Source organism: Schistocerca americana, chromosome 1 (genome assembly GCF_021461395.2).
Source record: "Schistocerca americana isolate TAMUIC-IGC-003095 chromosome 1, iqSchAmer2.1, whole genome shotgun sequence".
In the NCBI taxonomy this organism is placed as follows: domain Eukaryota; kingdom Metazoa; phylum Arthropoda; class Insecta; order Orthoptera; family Acrididae; genus Schistocerca; species Schistocerca americana.
In genome coordinates this window covers 753990575-754014259 of record NC_060119.1, presented here as the reverse complement: position 1 = coordinate 754014259, position 23685 = coordinate 753990575, and the positions used below count along the sequence as shown (strand labels likewise).

At 36.9% G+C, this 23685-nt stretch overlaps 1 protein-coding gene across 10 annotated transcripts in view; it reads left to right on the top strand.

Annotated features, from left to right (window-relative positions):
- LOC124611222 (protein lap4) overlaps positions 1–23685 on the top strand; it is a 528343-nt gene that overhangs the window by 372973 nt on the left and 131685 nt on the right. For all 10 annotated transcript variants that reach the window (XM_047140227.1, XM_047140228.1, XM_047140229.1 and 7 more), the window contains 2 exons: positions 9005–9115; positions 9264–9443. In XM_047140227.1, coding sequence (XP_046996183.1) covers positions 9005–9115; positions 9264–9443 — 291 coding nt within the window. The remainder of the gene's footprint in view (positions 1–9004; positions 9116–9263; positions 9444–23685) is intronic.

Genomic DNA, 23685 nt, shown 5'->3' with positions numbered 1-23685 from the left:
CTAGTTTGTGCTTATACACATTTACTAGCTCTAACAAGTTGTGTCAGTCTGGTCCCAGTGGTGTACGTGTTTGGTAATGAGGTGAAATGATGACCCAGCTTGTGTAGTTATATAATGCAAGTTTCTAAGCTTTAATTAGTAACTAATCACTCAATGATGGTATAAGATGATGTGTGGTCCTACATTTGTCCAAAGGTGAAATAGCTCTGCTACATGCTAGGCCCTGTTTCTTGCATTCTTATACAAGAAGGGATAGTGGGACATTCATGGCCCCCCGCATGTGATAATTTATAATTTCTCTTGGCATCATGCTAATAATTGGACCATCTGCATGTGATGGAACGTACTGGTGTGTTTGGCAAGGAACTGATAACTTCTTGGTGGAAGGGTTTTTATTTTTCACAGAAACACAGCTAATAATACAGTTTTTGTAGAAATAAAAAAATAGTGTGTTTATATGCATGCCTTCCTCCATAAGTATATTTTTATTCTTCCAGTTAAAATTTGTTCAGTATTTCAACATGTTATGTAACACTTAGTGTATTACTAAACACCTCTGTAGTGCTGTGGTGTAAATTTCTAAGAACTTTGCATTAGTACAGTTGTATTGTGTATTAGAAGGTTTTTATACCAATTTTAGTAACACAGGTCCTTTTATTTCTGCCTGTATTGATCTACTTTGTTCTTGCGATCTCTCTGTAAATATGTGACAGTTTTCTCATGACTGTTAGTTGTTCTCAGTTTGTATTATGCTTTGAACACAAATGTTAAAATTTTACTTCTTTGGAGATATCACCTAAAATGGAGGTAGGTCATTGCTATGATAAGTTAAGTAACTTATTTCAACATGTGTGATTCCTTTACCTGACCCACACCTCTCTACTATGCAATAGCCAGTTCCATTGTGTAATTTGTTATTTTTCATACTCACTACTTAAGAATAAATAATGAAACCTCAAAAATGGCTGTAAACAATTATTGCTTATTAGCATTAATGCTTTTTATCTATATAATCATGTTTGTGTTATGTGAAATGTTCTTGCTAATCTACACATTACGAATACTTAGCTACTGAGTTAACATTCCAGCAGGTTAAGGAACAGATTTCATCACCATACCTAGACCAAAATTCAGATGAGCAGGTATTTTACTTCATACAAATTGAAATGTGCAACATTAAAACAGTGAACACATTCTTGTGAAATGCTCTAACAGAAGTTAGATGGTTGTTACATTGGTCATCATTGAGGTAACATAACCAGGTTATTGCTCACCCTTGTCCACACACAGTATATGTTAGTAGTATCTTCACTTTGTACAGAACAGTATTTGAGTTACCGTATAACATCCCATTACTATCTCAGCTGTGACTATTTAGGGCTGTTTCTCTTTTGAGTATCATGGCTCCATGTGGAGAATTGTCCAGTAATTTGCAACACAATTTTCATCTGGACAAAGGTAGTAATGGAATCCAAGAGCACAGAAGACGTGAAAAATGAAAATCTGGAAATTCATTGTGGAGCCCATCATTAGAATGCATGATATTGAGATAAATGGTGTCAGTGCTTAAGACATGGGAAAGTTACTCAAGAAACTTTGAAAGAGGGTACTGCAGATATGTGTTATACCATTATGTTGGTAGCAGGATAACAGAGATTTAAGGTACGTTATATCTTTTGTAGAAAATCCCATACTTATGTAGAATGATTACTACCCTCATGTAATGTGGATTTTAAATGACTGCCTATGAGAGGTTGACCAGCTGGTTTCGCCATTAAGTTAGTAACGTGTTACATTGATGATATGACGATGGGTTGATAACACTGATAAAAAAGCAAAAGTTTCATGAACAATTCAACTTACTTCTTGACATATTCTCCTTTGAGGGATATACACTTGGTCCAAGGATCTTCCAGCTTTTTCATGTCGTGAGAAAAATAGGTTCTGTGAAACACTGCAAAATGCTCATTGACTGCAACTATCACTTCTTTATTTGAAGAAAGTTTCTTCCCCTCAAGCTAAAGATTCAAGTTAGCCCAAGTGGCTTCTTTCTCTTTCCTAACTCTGGTGAATAGGGTGAATGAGAAACCAGTCCCAAGCCCAATTCATGCACTTTTCCCTGTGTTATGACTGATGTGTGGGATGGTGCATTATCTTAGTGAAAGAGCACTTTTCTGTGTGCCAACCTTGTTCGTTTTTCAGCCAGTGCTAGTTTAATGATCCAGCAATGAGGTGTAATACGGTCCAGTTACAGTTCTGCCTTTTTCAAATAATCAGTGAGGGTTATTTCTTGGAAATCCCAAAGACGACAGCGGCCGCACCTACTAGCTGACAAAATGGGCTTCGCATTTTTCTGTGCACTTTCACCACCCTTTGTCCATTGTTTTGATTGCTGTTTCAATGCTGGTATGTAATGATGGATCAAAGTTTCATCAGCAGTCACAAGTTTGCACAAAAAGTCTTGCAGATTTTGCAATTAAACAGCACCAGCCTTTGTGTTGAAATGTTGTGCCGGATGCACTTTTGGTCAGCTGTGAACATTCGCAGCACCCACTGTGCCCACTGCTTCTTCATAGCCGATGCTCCACACAGGATGTTATGCACTCATTCAGTTGAGATGTCCACAATCCCAGTGATCCCAGATTTTTATTCGGCAGTCTTGCATTTGCCATATCATGGATTGTGTCAGTGGTTTTCTTTGTGGTGTGCACTTAGTTGTTGCTGCTTGTCCAACCAAGTTTCAGTTCATTAACATAATAGTAAATGGTCTTCCGTGATGGTGATGTTGCAGGTGCAGAGTTCACATGAACTTCATCTAATTCTGTTCTGATTTGTGCGGCAGTATAACTCTTCAAATGAAAATGTTTAATAATAGCACAAAACTCTGTTTTCTCCATTTTAAATCACTGTCAACACACTGACCAGTTAACAATGAACTGTATGTTGTTGAAATTCTTGTAATAACCGTCTTACCAACCATGAAGACGCAACAGGAATGTTTGATTCTTTCATGTGAATATACCAGACGTGACAGAATTCTGTACTTGACAGACTATCACAGTGTGTGTGTGTGGTGGTTTTTTTTTTTTTTTTTTTTTTTTTTTTTTTTTTTTTTTTTTTTTTTTTTTTTTTTTTAGTGCTGTGTGCACCTGTTAATGCAGTCTGTATAATTAATATGGTAGGTGATGTTGCTGTACTTTCTTTACTCTCCTTGGGTTGTGTCCAGGCAGTTTTCATTGCCCTTTATGTGTGATATGGGAATTCAAGCAGGATATTTGGAAATATTGCACAGACCATCCCACAAGCAGGTATTAACGGTTTCAAAGTTCTCTTACTTATTATTCCATCTGGCTCATTTCTTCATAAAAATGTATTTATCGGCTTGGTGATTTTAATGTAATCAGTGCTGTATTTCTTCTTTTCCTGCCATTGTCTATATCGTTAAGTTAAAGAAACCTTTACAGTTTTAGTGTGTGTTCATTCCCATGATTTGTGGAATGTTCTTGTAATATAAGTCTTTGCAAAAGGCTGAAAAAATACACAGGCATTTCTATAAGTGCAGAGTTGAATTAGTATAAGCGAACAGACATTCCCCCCTCCCCCCTCCTGTTTTTGTTTTTCCCCCACCCTCTGAAAAGTCTGTTTTATTTCCCTAAGTTAACTTCCCACTTGGGTGGTGTTATTTTCCTTGGTAACTTTGCAGACCTTCCTGTCACCTGCTATGTGAATGGGCTATGGATTGTTTCATTAATCAGAATGTGTTACCTACAAAATATGACCATACAATCATTTTGTCATAAACCATTATTTAATTTTTAAAGTTACACACAGTGGTAGGACTAATTTGCGAATATTTGTGGTCAGGTTCAGTATTACGTAACTTGAATAAAGCTAAATAAAGCCTTGCACATTACTGTAGCATCTCTATATTGTGTGGGGAAACACATTTTTGTTCACCAATGTATTGTTTATCCAGCTATGATGAATATTTTAGATACAGGGGTATTTTGACTTTAAATGTTCTCTTAGATTGCACAGTCTAAGAATGTTAAGCTTACAATTACTGATAGATAACATACAGCACCGAAGAAAGATTGAAGATGCTTTGACAAAATATGAAACGTAGTCAGCTGTTTCATGATGGTAATAGTATCTCTTAACCAGAAAATAATAATGTTGCATGTATAAGAGTCTATTGCACTAATTCAGTAAACAATGTATTATGATAATAACTGACTAGTCAAGACATTGGTGTAACAGAAGAAACCTGACTCTCACCAACAGATTCTCATTTAAAATTTGAAAATTAATACCAACCAATTTACATTTGCAGTTTCCACAGTCCTTTTGCACTTACACACACGTCTTCCATTACAAGTTCCTGTACATGCGGGTATGTAGTTCCAGCAATGTCCACTTAATCACTCAGTTAGATCCATTTTGTTATATATTTTTCTTAGAATGAGATGAGTTTCTGCATTCTCCAGACATCAACATTTGTCACCTTTATTAATAACCAGTTGGTGAAAGGCTGTTTTTGCTTTATTTTGCAGTCATCATATACTTGCGCATGTCATCACAGAATGTCTGATAAGTCTATTCTCTTCGTAAACTCTTTCCACCACATCCATGGCTATTTCTCTCGGCTAGTCACTCACTCTTCACTTTATCTTTGGCATTGTTCTTTGAGAACTGAATAAATTTACCATCTTCTCATTTGATCCATTGATACTCCCATTTCCTTATGAAACTTAGAGATTCGACTGTCAAATTCTGTTATTCTCATGTTTCATTCATTAAAAACCTATATCAATTTCCAGTATTCGTTATCTAGAGGCCATTTCACTTCATACATTATTCATCAGTCAAATGTTGAACATAACTAACAGCTAAATGCTCATGATATAAATTCCTGTACAGAACCAAAACATTTGTGTGGCATATGCACAAAAAGGCAATATTAACACAGTTTTGGCTGGAACACATGTAGGAGATTTGATTTTTGAGTAATGTGTTATAGACTATTGGAAGTGGTGGAGAATATATGCAGAGAGGAAGATGAGGTTGAACACAAATGTTTTGTTAACAACAACTTAATGTGAATGTATAAAATGGTGTTGCATTCATTGGTGTGCTCTGTGTGCTAGACAAGGATGTATTTAGCAAAAATGAATAAATTTCAATACACAACTTCACTTGCACACCCAGCAAATGGACCTAATCACACTTCAAAGGAATCTGTGATTAAAAATTAATGTTCACATAACTGTATAGTACCTAATGCTGATAGCTTGCTGCTGAAATGTTTTGTGCCAATAAATACTGGTAAAGAGTGACAAAAGTAGAAAAACTATTTTATAAATTTTGTAATCCAGTCACTGGTCTCAATAAATTCCATACAACATGGATAAATTTAAGTGTAAGAACGTGTGATACAGTTCTGACCTTTGATTAATCTTAACACATTAACTGCCACATGAGTGAAAAATTACTTAGACAAATTTATTTTTTGGCCCTGTGAAGTACCTAAATAAAACTCGTGGACACATTTTCACTTAAAACTGTGTGCTGCTGTGGCAGCTCACAGCAGCATTCTGTGAATCTGTCTTACAGCAGATCATGGCACCAGTAATGAATCATGTTTGTGGCCTATGGTTTTGAAGAACACAAAAAAAGTTACAGGTACTTGAAATCATGAGTTATATACACCTCACATGGCTCAGTCAGTTGGACTTTCCTTTTCTGTATTACTTATTTACTTTTACATATTACTTAAACTGTTCAATGTAAATTGCATACAATTTTTGTTTACATACTCCAACTGACAATGTAAAAAAAATTAAACTGCAAAAAATGTTGGTATCAGTGCTTTGTACTGCACTTCTGACGCCTGTACATGCTGTGCTTTGTGAAAACTCATTCTGTACAAAAATACAAGTCACAGGTCTTACGTTTCCAAGCAGTTCTTTTTATTTTGATAGATTGCTCTCATATGTGTTCACACTTCATTATTTCACAGCACGCTGTACTCCTGAATCTAGCTGTTTCAATGTTCTCTTTAAGTTTCACTTGCAGACTCAACTGGTAAAAATTCACCTGAGTTGTTATTATATAATGACGCAGTATATTTCTCAGTTATGTCTATAACATTGTGTACAGTCTTCTTCAAATGCCTTTGTTAATCTTCATAATGTCTACAAGACATTTTCTTGCTTCTCAGTGTCACTGGATTATAGCGGAAACAATATCAAAATGAAGATGTGGCACAATGAAGGAAAGCAGTAATGTGACTGTACACAAATAATATTATGAAATTAGAGATTGAGAGAAGTACCATTCTAAAATTGTTAGCCACACAGTAAATGACGCTCCTGGCGTGGTTACTATGGTGCCACATGAGTCATATGTAACTCTCACAAATAACTGTATTGTAAGGGACTAATTTGAAATATGTCAACTTATTTATAGATAAATAGCTTATTTAGTGCAAAATAAAGTAGAAAATGGAAGAAAAGAAACAAAATGGCTCCTGGGGTTTGGTAACCAAAGTGTGCCATGGCAGCCAATGTGTTAAAGATAAACTGAAGGAAGTCAAACCCCTATTTCTACATCTAGAAGCAACTTTTAACAATGATGACAATAAATTTTTGAATCTTTGAAATTTGGTACGGATAAAATACTACAAGCTAAAGATTTTTATACACAGATTGTGTAGAAACCAGTGTGGAGGTATGACAGTCAAAGGACATAAAAGGGAGGCAATAGTTGAGGAGTGATAGTTGAGAAGGGGTGAGGAGTATTGTAGCCTATACATGATATTGTTGAGTCTGTACTTTGAGGAAGTGACAAAGGAAACTGTGGATAAATTTTGAAAGGGAATTAAAGCTCAGTGAGACACAATAAAATCATTGCTTAACAATAACATTGTAATTCTGTTGGAAATATCAAATTACTTCGAAGGTCAGTGGACCTTAATGATAGTATTTTGAGAAGACATTGTAAGATGAACATCAAAATGTGAAACAAGGTGACCTTGAGGGAATTATGGTAGGGAATTGACACTGAAATTAGGACAGAAGTTTTGCTGTTTTGACAGCTAAATAACTGGCAATGATTGATTGAAGCACAGAGGATGTAAAATAGCCAGAAAAGAGTTCCTGAAAATAAAGAAAATGTTTTGTGTTAGAAAGTATTTGTCTAGAGTGTAACCTTACAGAGAAATGAAATGTGGACTATAAACAGTGCAGTTATGAGGATAATAGAAGCTTTTGAAATGTGGCACTACAGGGGAATGCTGAAAATTAGATTGGTAGCTAAAGTAACTATTGCAGAGATACTGTAATGAATCAGAGAGAGAAGAAATTTACATTACAAATTGGCTAAAACAAAGGATTGATTGACAGGACATATTCTGAGGCATTAAGGAATATTAAATGTGATGATATAGTGCTGAACCAAAGCTTGATTACAGTGTGCTTGTTCAATTGGAAATGTATTTTGATAGTTATACAAAGCTAAAGAGACCTGTACGTGAGGGATAGGTATGGAGAACTGCATCAGAGTAGTCTTTAGATGTGATCAACAGCAACTACAACAACAAAATGATGCTGGCATTATGCAAACACTTTAATGTGGCAATTTTAGATGGAGATATTTTGAACTATGTTTGTGTAAGATAATGCTAGAGGTCAAGCTAGAACTATCATGTTTACATGACCGCCAATCCAAACAAATGGTTACATTGTAGCTGTTACCAAAAGCTTTGTGTAGTCCCTTTTGCTTTGTGCTGTGTTTTGCCTTTTGTTTTATTTTGTTATTTTTTGAGTGAAGAGACTAGTCCTGGTCCATAACAAGGTTCGAATACAACCCTCACGACACCAGAAGGTATGCGTTATCCCAATGACCATTATGTCATTTCTCCTTCAACAGGAGCGAAGAAGACTGATGTAGGCTGCCAATCCTGAGTGCAAACCAGTCATCTCCCCTTGAGTGGTCAGAATTCTCGTTTGTTTGTGGTTGTGGCCGATTGCCACATTATAGTGTCTGCACTTTAGCAAACGAAGTGCAAGAAAATAAAAGGTCAACATTCAATTAATGAGATGGTCATTGGAGACAGATCAAAAGTGGTGGTTGGATGAGGATGGGGACGGAAAATAGCTGTCATCTTTTTAAAGGAATTATCCTGGTATTTGACTGAAGTAATTAAGGGAAGCTAGAGAAATCTTAAATTGGGATGGTTTGGTGGGAATTCGAATCCTCTTTTTCCTGATTTGTAAGTCTAGATTCTTAATCATGGTTGTGGTGGTGGTTGTGGTTGTGGTTGTGGTTGTGGTTGTGGTGGTGGTGGTGGTAGTTCTATTTACATACTTATGATGGAAGTCCCCTATTGTGGTACAAATGGTAAAAATTAAGTATTAAATGCCACTGTAATAACAAAAAAGAAAACACCATTTTTCAATTTATAACCTAATTTAATATTGAGCCTCGAATAATTGCTTTATGTTATTAAATTCTTATTTTCTACGACCACTGCTTTAATTTCTGGATTGCTTTCATGATCTGCTTATGAGTTTCTGTCTGTAAATAAACTCTGATTCAGAAATATTACAGAACTAATAACTACTTTGAATGTGGTAATACTAAACACACAAAACCTAATTAACACTTTACCTTGATTTTCTTATACACATCTTAACATCAGTACACTATATATTAGAGGCAAAACAAATGTGTGTAAGGATATTATCAAATCACACACTTATATTTATGGGAGGTTAAATTTGCTACTCTATTAGAATAATATGTACAAAACATTCAAAAAGAAGGTCTTGTATACTGCTTTTTTCCCCTTTACTCATGGGGTTCAGTTCTTATGATTATTGTGTGTGTTGCTAACAGAAAGAAACAGATTGCTAAGAAAATTGTAGGCCAGGTTACAGAATTAAATGAATGCTAAAGTCTATTTCCTCTGCAGCAGTTTCATTTGTCATTGATATTATTGCAGGAAGTTGTGCTGCATAAAGAAGGTGGTTCACTGGGATTCAGCATCATTGGTGGCACTGATCATTCATGTACTCCATTTGGAGCCACTGAGCCAGGAATTTTTATATCACATGTAAGCACTATTTTATTTTAATTTATTACAGATACTGATATGAAATTTGCACAGTTCCTCATATACATCTGCAGTAAGCTTTCTGATCTTAATTGGAGTGTAGTTATCAATTTCATGTTTTAATTTGAACATTCAATGTTCCTAATAGCTGGTTCCTGGAGGTATTGCAGCACAGTCAGGGAAGCTGAGAATGGGTGATCGTATTCTAAAAGTTAATGGCGAAGATATTACCAAATACACTCATAAAGAAGCGGTGATGGCACTTTTGAAGCCTGGTGATGAAATACATCTTACTGTTCAGCATGATCCTTTGCCAGAAGGTTATCAAGTAAGTGTTCGCTTTTGTGTGATATAATCTTAATGGTAGATGGATATTTTTAGAATAATGGCAGTAACATGTTCTTACTACCAAATGTTTACTTAATTTACAAATCATTATTTTGACCTGTCATAAGATATATCAACTACTATGTCGCAAATGATTTCTTGTCCATTGGAAATCTGATTTTCAGAAGCTCAAAAAAGAATTGCAGGACCCTCATGGCTTGTTTGATTAATCTTGTTTTGATCAAAAACTTTTACCTCAGTACTCTTTTTGATCACAAGGGATCATTATGCTCAGCCACTTATGTAATTGAGGTAAAGTAAACTTGCATTATCACTACAATTAAATAGTGTGTGTTGCGTCTCCAATTCTGAATGAGACAATATGGTTTGTTTAGTCAGTCAGCATGTCTCAAATGGTTGTTCGTAGCTTAAACTGCGCCAACCTCATCACTTTACAGGAAGAATGGTTATCAGCATGTGAAATTGTTCTCACAATGGCGTCGTTCAGACGCTAACCACTATTGAGAGACACAGAACATTGAAGCACTCCCTTGTAGTGGTTGCCAAATTTCAACACTGAGAGCTGCTGATCACTTTACTTGATGACAGTAACTCTGTGATTGATGTTTCAGTGAGTCTATTGGTAGAGGCAAGGCATCAGCAAATCCTGGCTGTTCTGCACGTGCAGCTATTGATGGCATGAGCATCTGGCGTGTTGTGTATGAGCTGACAACTCCACTCCCCACCACAGACATCGATCACTCACAGAGTCGTTTTGATTAGTTAGTTAGCATACCTACAAATTAGCATACCTACAAATTATGACTTGTAGGTTCCCTAGGAACACCAGAAGAACTGCCCATTAGCTTTGTGGAGGCAACTGTGAAGGCTCTCCTACACAGACATTATTCATCAGTCTCTACAGTCTCCTTAGTATCAATTTATCCTCTGCGTAAAATAGTGTGGAGGGAGCCAGATTCCATTGCATGTCTCAGGTATGCAGTACTACATAAATTCAGCTGAGGCAGGCGATCATGTGTCACGTAAGTTCAGAAGAGAAAGGGTTTCAGTCTACATCTACAGGGATACTCTGCAAATCACATTTAAGTGCCTGGCAGAGAGTTCATCAAACCACCTTCACAATTCTCTATTATTCCAATCTCGTATAGTGCGCGGAAAGAATGAACACCTATATTTTTCCGTATGAGCTCTGATTTCCCTTATTTTATCGTGGTGATTGTCTCTCCCTATGTAGGTCGGTGTCAACAAAATATTTTCGCATTCGGAAGAGAAAGTAGGTGATTGGAATTTCGTGAGAAGATTCTGTTGCAACGAAAAACGCCTTTCTTTTAATGATATCCATCCCAAATTCTGTATCATTTCTGTGACATTCTCCCCCATATTTCGCGATAATACGAAACATGCTGAGTTTCTTTGAACTTTTTTGATATACTCCGTCAGTCCTATCTGGTAAGGATCTCACACCGTGCAGCAGTATTCTAAAAGAGGACGGACAAATGTAGTGTAGGCAGTCTCCTTAGTAGATCTGTTACATTTTCTAAGTGTCCTGCCAATAAAACTCAGTCTTTGGTTGGCCTTCCCACAACATTTTCTATGTGTTCCTTCCAATTTAAGTTGTTCATGATTGTAATAGCTGGGTATTTAGTTGAATTTTCGGCTTTGGATTTGACTGATTTATTGTGTAACCAAAGTTTAACGAGTTCCTTTTAGCACTGATGTGGATGACCTCACACTTTTCGTTATTTAGGGTCAACTGCTACTTCTCGCACCATTCAGATATTTGTTTCTAAATTATTTGGCAGTTTGTTTTGATTTTCTGATGACCTTATTAGTTGATGAGTGACAGTGTCATCTGCAAACAACCGAAGATGGCTGCTCAGATTGTCTCCCAAATCGTTTATGTAGATAAGGAACAGCAAAGGACCTATAACACTACATTGGGAAACGCCAGAAATCACTGCTGTTTTACTTGATGACTTGTTGTTAATTACTACGAACTGTGATCTCTCTGGCAGGAAATCACAAATCCAGTCAAATAACTGATACGATATTCCATAAGCACGCAATTTCACTACAAGCCGCTTGTGTGGTACAGTGTCAAAAGCCTTCCGGAAATCCAGAAACACAGAATTCATCCGAAATCCATTGTCAATAGCACTCAACACTTCATGTGAATAAAGAGCTAGTTGTGTTTCACAGGAATGATGTTTTCTAAACGCATGTTGACTGTGTGTCAATAGGCAGTTTTCTTTGTGGTAATTCATAATGTTTGAACACAATACATGTTCCAAAACCCTGCAGCATATTGTCGTTAATGATATGGGTATGTAATTTAGTGGAAAAAAATGTGTTTGTTGTTGGTATAATACATTGTCACACACCTCTCATCAGTCACAAGGGGTAGTTTTATGAGCCAGTATCCAACAACCTATTACTCGGCCCTAGAATCAAATTTTTGGCGATGTGTTTGTCTTTAAAGACAGAAATGCGTGAGCATACTGCACCCACCTTGTGAACTCCCCCTTCCAGGTGGCTGGAGTCACATAGAATAGACTGTGTTATTTGCTTCCCAAATTAAATATTCTTGGGACCAGTCAAAACTTGTAGGACATCATCACAGATACCTTCCTTGTACACTGAATGACCTCGGATTGTGAGACAGACTTGAGCAGCAATGTCTTGGTTACTTTGCAGATAGCATGCAAGTGAGGATCTAAACTTACTAAACTGCACAGTGTGGAGCACCACAGTACTTGGTGTTTCCCAGGAGCAGATTTTGTTTTCACAGATGTGCAAAAATGTGCATTTTTGCATAGAATGCAATCATTTTGGTTATTATTTAGATTTTATCTCAAGTAACAACAATATTAAGCCACCCAGTTTTCCATTGTTTTATTTTGCAGTACAGTGGGGAGACACGCACACACATACTTGCACAAACAGGTGTGAACGGGCTTAACACACACACACACACAAACACACACACACACACACACACACACACACACACACACACACACCTGCCCTTTAATGCAAGACCACAAATGTTTGCAGGTTTGCTGATTGTGTAATACTTTTTTGAGAAATTCATTGAATGCATTTTCATTTTCCCTTTAGAGTCATGCAGAAATGTGGATTCAACACATTCACACTCACAAACACACCACTATATGTTACAGTCAGGCTGCTTCACAGATTGTCCTTAACTTGTCAAGCTTACAGAAACAATTAACAATTGTGTTCAGATACATGCATATCTGTATAAAGGTTTTTTATACAAGGAGGTGAATGAACTCCTTCGGAGAATGTTTTTGACAGAATTCAGTTCAAAAGCTGTTTAGAAATTTGCAGTGCCAAAAAAACACTGCTAGACATTGATGAGCTGATGAAAGAAAAAATTAGGAACTTTAACTAAAAACAGTATTTTTCTGGTTAATACGGAAACATAATGGCTCTGAAATAAATGTCACTGTAAAGTTCATGTGGAAAGCTTTCATTCATTCTAAGACTAAGAACTATTATGTATCTGTATCATGATTCCCCATTTTATTACTAAATCGGGATATTAAAAGCAAGACGAGCATAAATAGATGATAAAATTTGTTGTTTACTGTAATTAATACTGTTATCTTCAGAATTACTGTGTGTGCACATAGAGGAATTAATGAGGAGTGCCTTCCTACAGCGTGGTATCTCCTGTTTGTAAATGAGACTTATTGACATGTGGTCTTTGCATGCAAGTCATCCTTTCCACCTTCTTATTGTGGCATTATCTTCTGCTCATTATGAGCTAGTTACAGGCTCGCAGCTAATCTGGCCAGATCCAATAAAATGGCTGCTTTACAGTTTGTGTTAACCACTTTCCTGGCCTTAATTGATGTTGACGAGTCCCACCATTTTTCTTTTATATTTTCATTTTACATTCAAAAGTGAGATAAATGTAATTTATGTAATCCCATCTTGTTTGATGAATAATTAGAAATGGTTAGTTGAAACTTACATGAATATGATGTACCAGTGTACTAATGTTGTAGTTGCTAATACAAAATATATGAAACTGCTGTACTATGCTAATGTGTACTGTATGTAGATAAATGCTTTATTTACATGTACCTGTTGTCTTCGAGTAGTTTTCACAGTACTGCAGAACCCAATTCGTATCTTTCCCTCCCCCTCCCTCCTAATTCCCCTTAGTGGAGTTAAACATAGAAACACTAACTGTTATGTACAGTTCATGATATGCAGAAGATTTCGTCTGTTGTTCTGAACATTTGTTTTATGCAGATTATTTCATATGTTGTTTTAAACAATTGCTTTAAGTAGCTAAGTAAAGGTTTCCAATGCACTCCTTGAGCCATGTAATTACAAGAAATCACAAATACAACATTGCAGTATTTTGAAATCACATCATTGATAGTTTTGCTGTATCCTTTCTTGCATTATTGAAACTGTTTTATCAAAGGTGATACAGTCCTCAGTTCTGTGAGAATGAAGATATTCAACATTGCTATGTAGCACTTGGATGTACATCTATATCTACGTGGGTACTCTGCAATTCATCACACTTAAGTGCCTCATGGAAGGTTCATTGAACCATCTTCATAATAATTCTCTATTATTCCACTCACGAACAGAGCGTTGTAAAAAAAAGAACATCTATATCTATCTGTGTGAGCTCTGATTTTCCTTATTTGATTATTATGATCATTTCTCCCTATGTAGGTTGGCATCAAAAAAATATTTTTCCATTCAGAGAAGAAAATTGATGATTGAAATTTCATGAGAAGATTCCACCTCAATGAAAAAGCCTTAGTCTTAATGATTTCCACCAAAAATCCTGTATCGCGTCCATGAGACTTTCTCCCTTGTTTTCTGATAATACAAAATGTGCTGCCTGTCTTTGAACTCCATTTATCCTATCTGGTAAAGGTCCTGCAGCCTACAGCAGTGTTCCAAATGAGGGCAGAAAACTTTAGTGTAGGCAGTCTCTTTAGTAATTATCTTCAAGGTGAAATCGTCTTCTTCAAACAAAATACGGGGTAATGACTTCTGTCTATAATGCACTGCATCACAGTATCTGTGAGAGGCCTTGTAGGGGCTGTAGATTTAGTTGGTGCAGGTTTTGTGCTGCACACTAAATACAACTAAATACATTCACAGCATCATTCACGTGAAAGTGTACCAGATTGCTCAAATTTATATGAAGTTATTGCCTTTGACCTAAATTGTCATCCCTAGCATGAGCTAGTTTGTGAGAAATCAAGAGATTAGAGCACTTTGATAGAACATCACATTCAATTGCGCTATATGGAAGTGATGCTTAAGAAATATTGTGCAGCAGTCACAAATGCGTATACTTGCAGATTCTCTCTCTTTTTAAATCTGCATCTTGGCAAACAGTGCACTACAGTCTACAGCTCTCATTACTAAGCACTATGGATACTTAAAAGGCTATGTCATTACTTCAGTTTATTAAGCTTGAAGGTGGATAACAATTAACACTCCCCTTCCAATGTAATCCCATTATTTTGTATGTATGTGTGTGTGTGTGTGTGTGTGTGTGTGTGTGTGTGTGTGTGTGTGAGGAGGAGGGGGGTTTCACAGTTTTTAGTTGCTGAATTTTTTATGAAACATCGTGTTGCCATTACTTGAAATCATTTTAGTTCCTGTGACCTACCAAATAGAATCAAATCTGCTTGTATCAATTTTGTTTGTTTTTATATTTATTATGGTGTCTTCCTTTCACTACATTATTTATAGTATCATGTTCAATAAAAGTGTTACCAGCACTTCCTTTTTAATCAGAGAGAGAATTCTGTAGAGTAAATTACTTTCATAAGTTTGAGCCTCTTTATAGTGATATAAGTCCAACTTCTTATAATTCATGCACATTCCATGTGCAGTTGTTGCCTTGGCAGTGCTCCACGAAGTGACGCAACTGATAACATGACCATTTCCCTAGGCATACAGACAATTACTTGCTGCAAAATGTTTTACGTATTTTGTATCCTGTATAGAATACAATCATTTGAGCTTAATTATCTGATTTAACTGGATTTAGAGTTTGTAATTGCTTCCTCCCTCTCCCTATTCGTTGATATATGTAAAGGATACTAATATCACATTTTACCTCAACTTGTTGTGAGATAAAGTGTATGACATTTTATATTATCATATTTTAAAGTTTAGTTGTCCGGATAAGACTGAGCAAAACATTGTGAACAGGAACACTCAGTGTTTCGTTATCACGTTTTCACTAGCATGGAAATAAAATACTTTCTGACAGTGACACTTAGAAAGAACCAACAATGAGAGTATTGGCATAACTCTGATAAATGTGCCACCTGCCATCACAACATTCAACCATGCTGTGATCTTAACATGTCATGCTTTGCCTAATCGTGCAAATAGTTACAGTAGTCAGCACAATGGAATACTGGAGTGTCTTCTGCTCACATTGAATGTGCCCAACCAGGCTCCATGTTGTGCTAGTGCACTTTCCCATGAGCTTCAGTTCGATCTTTCCTTTAATTATTGAATGTCCAGTGAAAGGTGATTTTGGTGTATTTTGGGCATTTTAGCATCAGTCATTTAAGTGTTGAAACCATGAACAAGTGCTGATGGTATGACATTGGTGTCATTTACAGATCTTCATTAAATTAGGTTTTCAATGCCATGCAGTGGAAAATATGGGGATTTGTTGCACTTATTTGAAAGTTTCATTACTTTAGTCTTCAACAACCTCGATGTGGTAGTTAGAAGCCATATCAATTGCCAAACTGAAATTTGTTAAAGATATGTACTCATGTTTGTGGTTTGTTAGTTAAATCACTGGGGCAAATTATCTTGTGAATTTTCTTTTCGCAAATTCAGTGGGCTTTGAAACCAATATGTTCTACAGATACAATGTTGTTATGAATTAAGTAATGCATTCCTTTAACTGTTATACTAAATGCAAATTATTTACTCGATAGTAAATGAAAGACTTGAAGTAGGACATATGAGGGTGTGCTGAAAAGTAATGACTCCAAATTTCTTATGTAAAAATTCTTAAAGCTTTTTAAATAAATAAAACGTTATTAATGTTCTACATCTTTCTTTGTGATGTCTATATATTTGCAGTCCTCTGCCACTAGAGTGCTCTGAAGGATAGCGTGTAACGTGGCGATGTGCAACGTAATGAAGTCGGTGTATGAGAAACAGCAAGCTGTAATTGAGTTTCAAATTTGAAAAGTTTATCCACACATGGAGCACCCTCTCCTTCAGCACACATTGCCAGAACACACACGAGCGCTGTGACATCTACAACGATTTGATGCCTCACTATCGTTGATCATCCCCCATAGAGTCCCAACTTGGTCCCATCTGAATTCATGTTCCAAAACTTAAAGAACACCTTCGAGAACTTCCCTGTGATAGTAATGAAGTGCTGCAAACACAGGTGATGTGGTTCCATTAACAAAGTCAAACATTCTCCTGTAACAATAGCAAAAAACTGGTCTCTAATAGGGAGAAATGAGTTGCTCACAAGAGTGACCATTTTGAGCAGTAAGTATGTAGACATGAAGAATAAAGTTGTAGAATATTAGTAATGTTTATTTTGTTTAAGCTTTGAGTTACACACAAAGTATTTGGTGCTTTACTTTTCGGCATGCCTTCATAACTGTGCATATTTCTTTACATAAATTTTTATCAGGAAAAAAAAATGGGGGGCGAGAGATAAACACAATAATGCAAAATCTTGTTTAAATATGCAAATAATGGAAAGGCTGCAGGCACCCACTCAGCTTAAAACTGAAACATTGAACTAAGATTGAAATCGTTGCTAAGCGTGTGGACAATGTCTTTGCTTTTGAGGGGGTGGGGGTAACATATATTCTCTCTCTCTCTCTCTCTCTCTCTCTCTCTCTCTCTCTCTCTCTCTCCCCCCCCCTCCCCCTCTCTCCCCCCCTCTCCCCCTTCTCTCCCCTTTCTCCCACCCTTCCTGCCTCCCTCTCCCCCTCCCTGCCTCCCTCCCCTCACACACACACACACACACACACACACACACACACACACACACACACGCACGCCTCCCCTGCCTGAGCTGTTCAGTGAGTGGTTGCTTTTACTCCAAAATAAACATATGAAAGGAAACCATAAGGTGAAAGGAAATACACTGGCAGAAGGGGACAGTGTTACACTGTGGATCACCAGTCCTTTATTTATCAAACTTTGGAGATATATTCCCTTCTTAACAGGCATTAAACAATTTTTTCCATGTGGAACTGATGTCCGCCATCATCTCCCCCCCCCCCTTTCCGCCACTGCACCCCGTCCCCTCACCTCCCAGTGGTTGCACATACATTGTTGCATTTGTTGTAGCACGGAAGTAAACAGTCTTAAAGAATTAGTTCCTATGCCTATCTCACAATATCCCACTGGAACATGTCATTTGTTAACCTGGTCAGGGTTTACCAGTCTGGTGAGCATTCAGTCTCCCATCAGCCATTAATGAATCAGTCTTTTTGTCATATCCAATAGCTCCTCACTACATTATTTCAGGATTTGGAGAGGTGTGGGTCCCAAGAACTGCTTTTCCCTGTGATCTTTCATCAAGTTGCATACAGACAAGTAAAAGTGAAGCTCATTGCTGAACATCATATAATGTCACTCATTATCCCAGCTGAGTATACCTCTACACCATGCCAGTCTTCGTTGTCTGTGATATGGTGTCAGCAGCAAACAACTCTTGGCAGCTGGAGATCTCAATCCTGCTTTCAGTAATTTGCTCCAGACAATTGGTGGTGCCACACTGCCTTTAACTGGTACCAAATTTCAGCTGTTGTCATCTGCCTATTTATCAGAGCATCAGACAACCATAAATTCTTCTCACAGTGTAGCCCTTCGGGAAGGATCCATGCCACCTCCTCTTACCACATTTTGTTCCTCATCACCACTCGTTTTGTAATCGTTACACTACAGCTATCTGTCTGTGATGCTCTCCTGTCAATCATGCCAGTGACTTGACTTTCTTGAGTGGAGAGATGGTGAGAATCTGTGTGTATTCGCTCTCTGAGCATGCTGTTTTGTGACGTTCACCTGAAAAGTTCCATTAGCATTAGATGCACTCAATCACTATCATGTACTACACTCTTCTTTGTACGTAGAAATGACTTCTTTCATACTGAAAATAAGATTGCACGATAATGGAATTTCAAGAAACATATGCTTTATGCATGGAAACCCATGAGTATGTTTGGCAGTGTTTGATCAAGGTGTTCACACTTTCTGTTTCCACCACTACAGAATACAGGGGAAAGGAAAGTGAACATTGATGTGTTCTCATGTAAAACAGTAGACGTAGTGGAACTGAAATTGTGGAAGAGAGGTATCTGGGTGGTAATGATTTGAAACTGGTAATGATTTGAAATAAGAAAGGAAATGAGCAACTTTGACTATGTAGTAATCAGAGGACTGATGTGCGGAAAAAAAATCACAGCACCAAAAAATAATTAATGTAGAATAATAAAATTTTGGGAATACATTTGTCTAAGTGCCATGTTTAAGTGATTCGGCTAACGTTGCAAGTTCACAGGTTAATGTAAGTGAGAGAAAAACCATTACAAACATGAAATGCTAGTATTTAATAACTGGTGTAACCACCAGTATGTTGAATTCGAGCATGCAAACATCCATGAATTGCGTCACATGGGTGCCGGATGTCGGATGTAGTTTATGGTACAGAGTTCCGTGCCTGTTACGCTTGCTCCGCCAATACAGGGGTTGATAATGCTGCCCATGAATGACACAGGAGTAGTTGATGTCTCATATGTGCTCGATTGGAGACCGATCTGGTGATCAATCAGGCTGAAGCAGCATGTTGACACTCTGTGAAGCACACTGGATTACAACAGCAGTATGTGGGCGAGCAATAGCCAGTAGGAAAACACCCGCTGTGGAGTTCTGTTCATGAACGGCAGCACAGTAGATTGAATCAGCAGATTGACATACAATTTGCAGTCATGGTGCATGGGATAGCCATGAGTGAGTTTCTGCCATCACCCAAAATTGCAACCTAGACCTAACTCCAGGTGTTGGTCCAGCAGGTCTAGTATGCAGACAAGTTGGTTGCAGGCCCCCAACTGGCCCCTTTTTAACCAAAACACAGCCATCACTGGCACTGAGGCAGAACCAGCTTTCATAGGACAACACAACAGACTGCCACCCAGCCCTTAGTCTCACTTGATACCAAAGAAGTCAAAGATGAAACTTCCTGGCAGATTAAAACTGTGTGCCGGACTGAGACTCGAACTCGGGACCTTTGCCTTTTGCGGGCAAGTGCTCTACCAATTGAGCTACCCAAGCACAACTCACGCCCCGTCCTCACAGCTTTACTTCCGCCAGTAGTCTCACGGTAGTATGGGGTCAGTGGTGTGCAGGCTACAGTGTGTGAGGCTCGTAGCTGTCCTGAAGTAACTGACAAGTAACTGATTGCCATCTGGAGCCCCCTTTCTTCTTGTGTCATACGTTCTCATGACCACTGCTGCCAGCAGTCATGTACAGTGCCTACATTTCTGCCAAGTCTTCCTGCAGTATTTCAGGAGGAACATGCAGCTTCTCATAGCCCTATTACACAACCTCATTTAAACTTGGCGAGGTGCTGATAATGTCACCTTTGTTGCTTGAAGGCATTCTTGATCAACATCAACTCACCTTGTCCAGTCTCATGGCAGTTACAGCCTATATTTAAAGAAAACCTGATTTGCATCCTCAGAGTGACACTACTTGCACTGCTCTTTTGTGACTGTTTCAAAATTGGAATAGATGTCATTTTTGAGATGTAGAAACACATCTACCAACTTTCATTTATCTCGGAGAACTTCTTCTTGGTGTTTCAATTTTTTTTATCTGTTTTGTATTTCCAGCTTAATAGTTAGTTCTGAACATGCTAATTTGGAACCAAAATTTTGATTTCTATTAAATAATTTGAATGAGTTTGCTTTTTTCTATTTTGAATTTTTATTAGGGAGTGCAGACATGAAAAGAATGTTGCACATGACACATAAATTGGGATAAGAAAAAAAAGTTTCGTTTTATGGCCAATTTAGGTGGTTTTTTTATTGCCAGTGTTGGTGTTATATTTTGACGGGTCATTTTTCAAGTACCATATTATTTTTATGGTTGTAGTTTTTGTTTTTCCATGTTAGGTTGAAAATTATATTACACTTATCAGTCATATTACATTATTACGTCACTTATTACTTTATTTACATTATTGTAAAAAGAGACAGTAACATTGATCTTCTTAAATGCAATCAGTTAAAAGAAATAATGGCTCTGCAACCATATACTGTGGAAAGATTTTCAAACAAAATCATTGCCATAACTTCAGTAGACTTTTTCGAGACATTATGCCACAAATTAGTCAACACTTCCCTGCAATGTGAAAATAACTGCTTGGAATGTATATTTGAAAATGTAAGACAAACTGCTTTCAGTTCTACAACAGCCATTTGACTGTGTCTACATTTCCTTCTTTCATGGGAAGTTGCTTTTCCACTAAGTACAGAATATGTAGAGTACTGGAACCTGTCACCCTTGAGGTATAGCTTTTAAAAAATGTTAGAGATGACAGTTTTATCCAGCAGTGTCACATTTCCTGACAACTCTGCACAATAAATCTCACTACAAATGACTCATTTAGGAGAGGTGTGTAATGTGGTTAGTTAATCAAATTGATATTTTGTGAGATCATTGGAAGTAGGGTATTTTTGTTTTATGTCGCATCTAGTGCATGTGTTCTTTATGTGGGAAATGAATGGTAATTTTAAGCATATACATGAATTCAGTCTTGAGAAAAATGTTTGTATCCAATTTCACTATTAAATAATTGTTACCTATTGGTAAACTACTAACTTGCAGATCAACAACATTTTTACATGGAAGTGGGGAAAATGCTAATTTTGCAACTGTCATGAAAACTGTGTGAGAGATAATGCATTATTTTCAACACAATTTTAATGTCCCTACCAATAAATTAGGACAAAGGTGTTATATATTTCGAACTTCTTACCTCCATAAAAAGAAACAAATAGCAGCATCTTAACACAGTGTGTTTTGCCACACACTTTTAACACAACAGTAATTGTGTGAGTGCTGATGGTTCAAATGATAAACTCCTTGTATAGTTGTAGTTGAGGTATTTAATGGGCAATGGCACACAAACAATACTGAAAACATCACTAAGCTTTTGGACCATGTCCTGCTCCAGTGACTACACAGGCCCATGACCCCCCACCCCTTCCCCATCACCACACATACACCCTACATTGCCTTGTCAGCTCAGTTACTTCAATGGGAAATTTATTGTTGAACATAGTGAAAGGTGCATCAAGACATCAGATGTTGCATGAGCTGCTAACAGCAATAACAGAGTTATGCAATTTCACTAATAGCCCATGTATCTTGATTTTTTAATTGTGCTATATCTGGTTTTTTGACAAACAGCCATGGAGAGAAAGTTATTGACAGATGAATTTTCCAAATATTATATGAAGGCATGTTTGAAATTTGGGATATGAAGTTACATTAATGTCCAGCTGATTGGCAGAGTCATGTAAAAACATAAACAATATCAAATTAAAAGTACGAAATATTGAACTCTTTGTAATGGAAAATTAAGACTTGACTGAAAATAAGTCATTAACATTATTTATTTTGTTGCTTTGTTTCTTCAGTACATGGTGAATATTTTTCCATGTTGGTTGATCACTGTTTTTCTGTAATACTAAATGTGTGGGTAATGCAGGTAATGTGCTGGACTTGTTTCTGAAAGAAATAGATCAAATTCCTCTCTAGCCATTCAGAATTCATTCTTCTAAACTCTTCTGTGTAATGTGTTGTCTTATCTCTAACGCTGTTGATGCCTACATGTTGTTAAACTCTAAATTTCCAATGATTGAAGTGACATAATGGGTAGGGCTCTACACATAAAAGAGAAGATTGAGGTTTTGCATGAATTCTCTAAATCGTTTTAGATTAATACTGGGATCATTAATTCAGTAGAGGCTTTATTTAATTTCTTGTACCATCCTTGTTCAGCTGAGCTTGTTATCTATTTCTGATGTTGTCAGTATCAATGGGGAATTAAACTGTAACCTGTCTTCCTTTCTAAACTTCATTTATATTTCTTTTTGCTGTGCAGTGATTATGAAGAAACTTGTTCCTAAGTTCTTGCTGGTTAATGTTCTTTTGTACGCAACTGTCATACAGATTACTGTTCAAAGTGTACATGAAAATTTATTTATTTATTTTTTTTTTTTTTTTGCCATCTTCTAGTTCTGCATTGAAAAGAAAATTTTAGTTAATGTCAACAAACAGCATTAGTCTTACAGTTCCCTTTTTTGATAGACTGCTTGTGGTTAGCAGACAGCTTGTGCTAAATTATTTGAAGACTAGCTTTATTATATAGTTATTTGACAATACTGCTTTTGTAACAATTGGTTTGCTTTCGCAGTTATTAATATAAATGTTCCAATTTTTTCAAGCTGCTTGAGATTGAATATATACCAGTCACAGTAAGTAGAAAGCTTTTGCAATGTAGCAATTTAGTACTGATACAGATACTCTATTTTCTGTTTTTCGTGGAGTTCTGATAGGGAAAGCAAAATCCGTGACAACTTACTATTTCGTACATAGGGCATACTGCCACCATAAAGCAAAGTATCATGTGCAGTGACCCATAAGTTTTCATGGCAGTCTTGTTGGATACATTCTGAACAATTGCTAAGCCTCATAAATTTGGTTGTTAATTCCAAGCTGTAAGTGACTTCCATCCTTATTATCATCAGTGGTTAAAAATTGATTGTGAGAATATGCCTGTCCCCTGTTATACATAAGTATGAGGCAGGAACCATTCAGACTGTAGCAAAAATGGACTTGGTAAATTGGCTGTCTATGGAAACCATGACCAGACCACATTGTCAGATCAATCCAACAAGTGTAGTGGTAGCATTTTGTTTCCAGTGCCTGCTTTCCACCCTGTATTCAGCAATAACAATTTCTCTTAAAAGTTCTTGTTACCAAAAATTTTTTTGCCCCCTCTTTTGTAAGGAAAAGGAATTACTGTAGTAAATATTGTGTATAGGATCTATGTTTATTGGAACTTTATCTTTTACTCATTACTGTACTGAATTCTGTCATAACTGACTTATGTTGTTCTCTCTGTCTGTGGTGGGGCT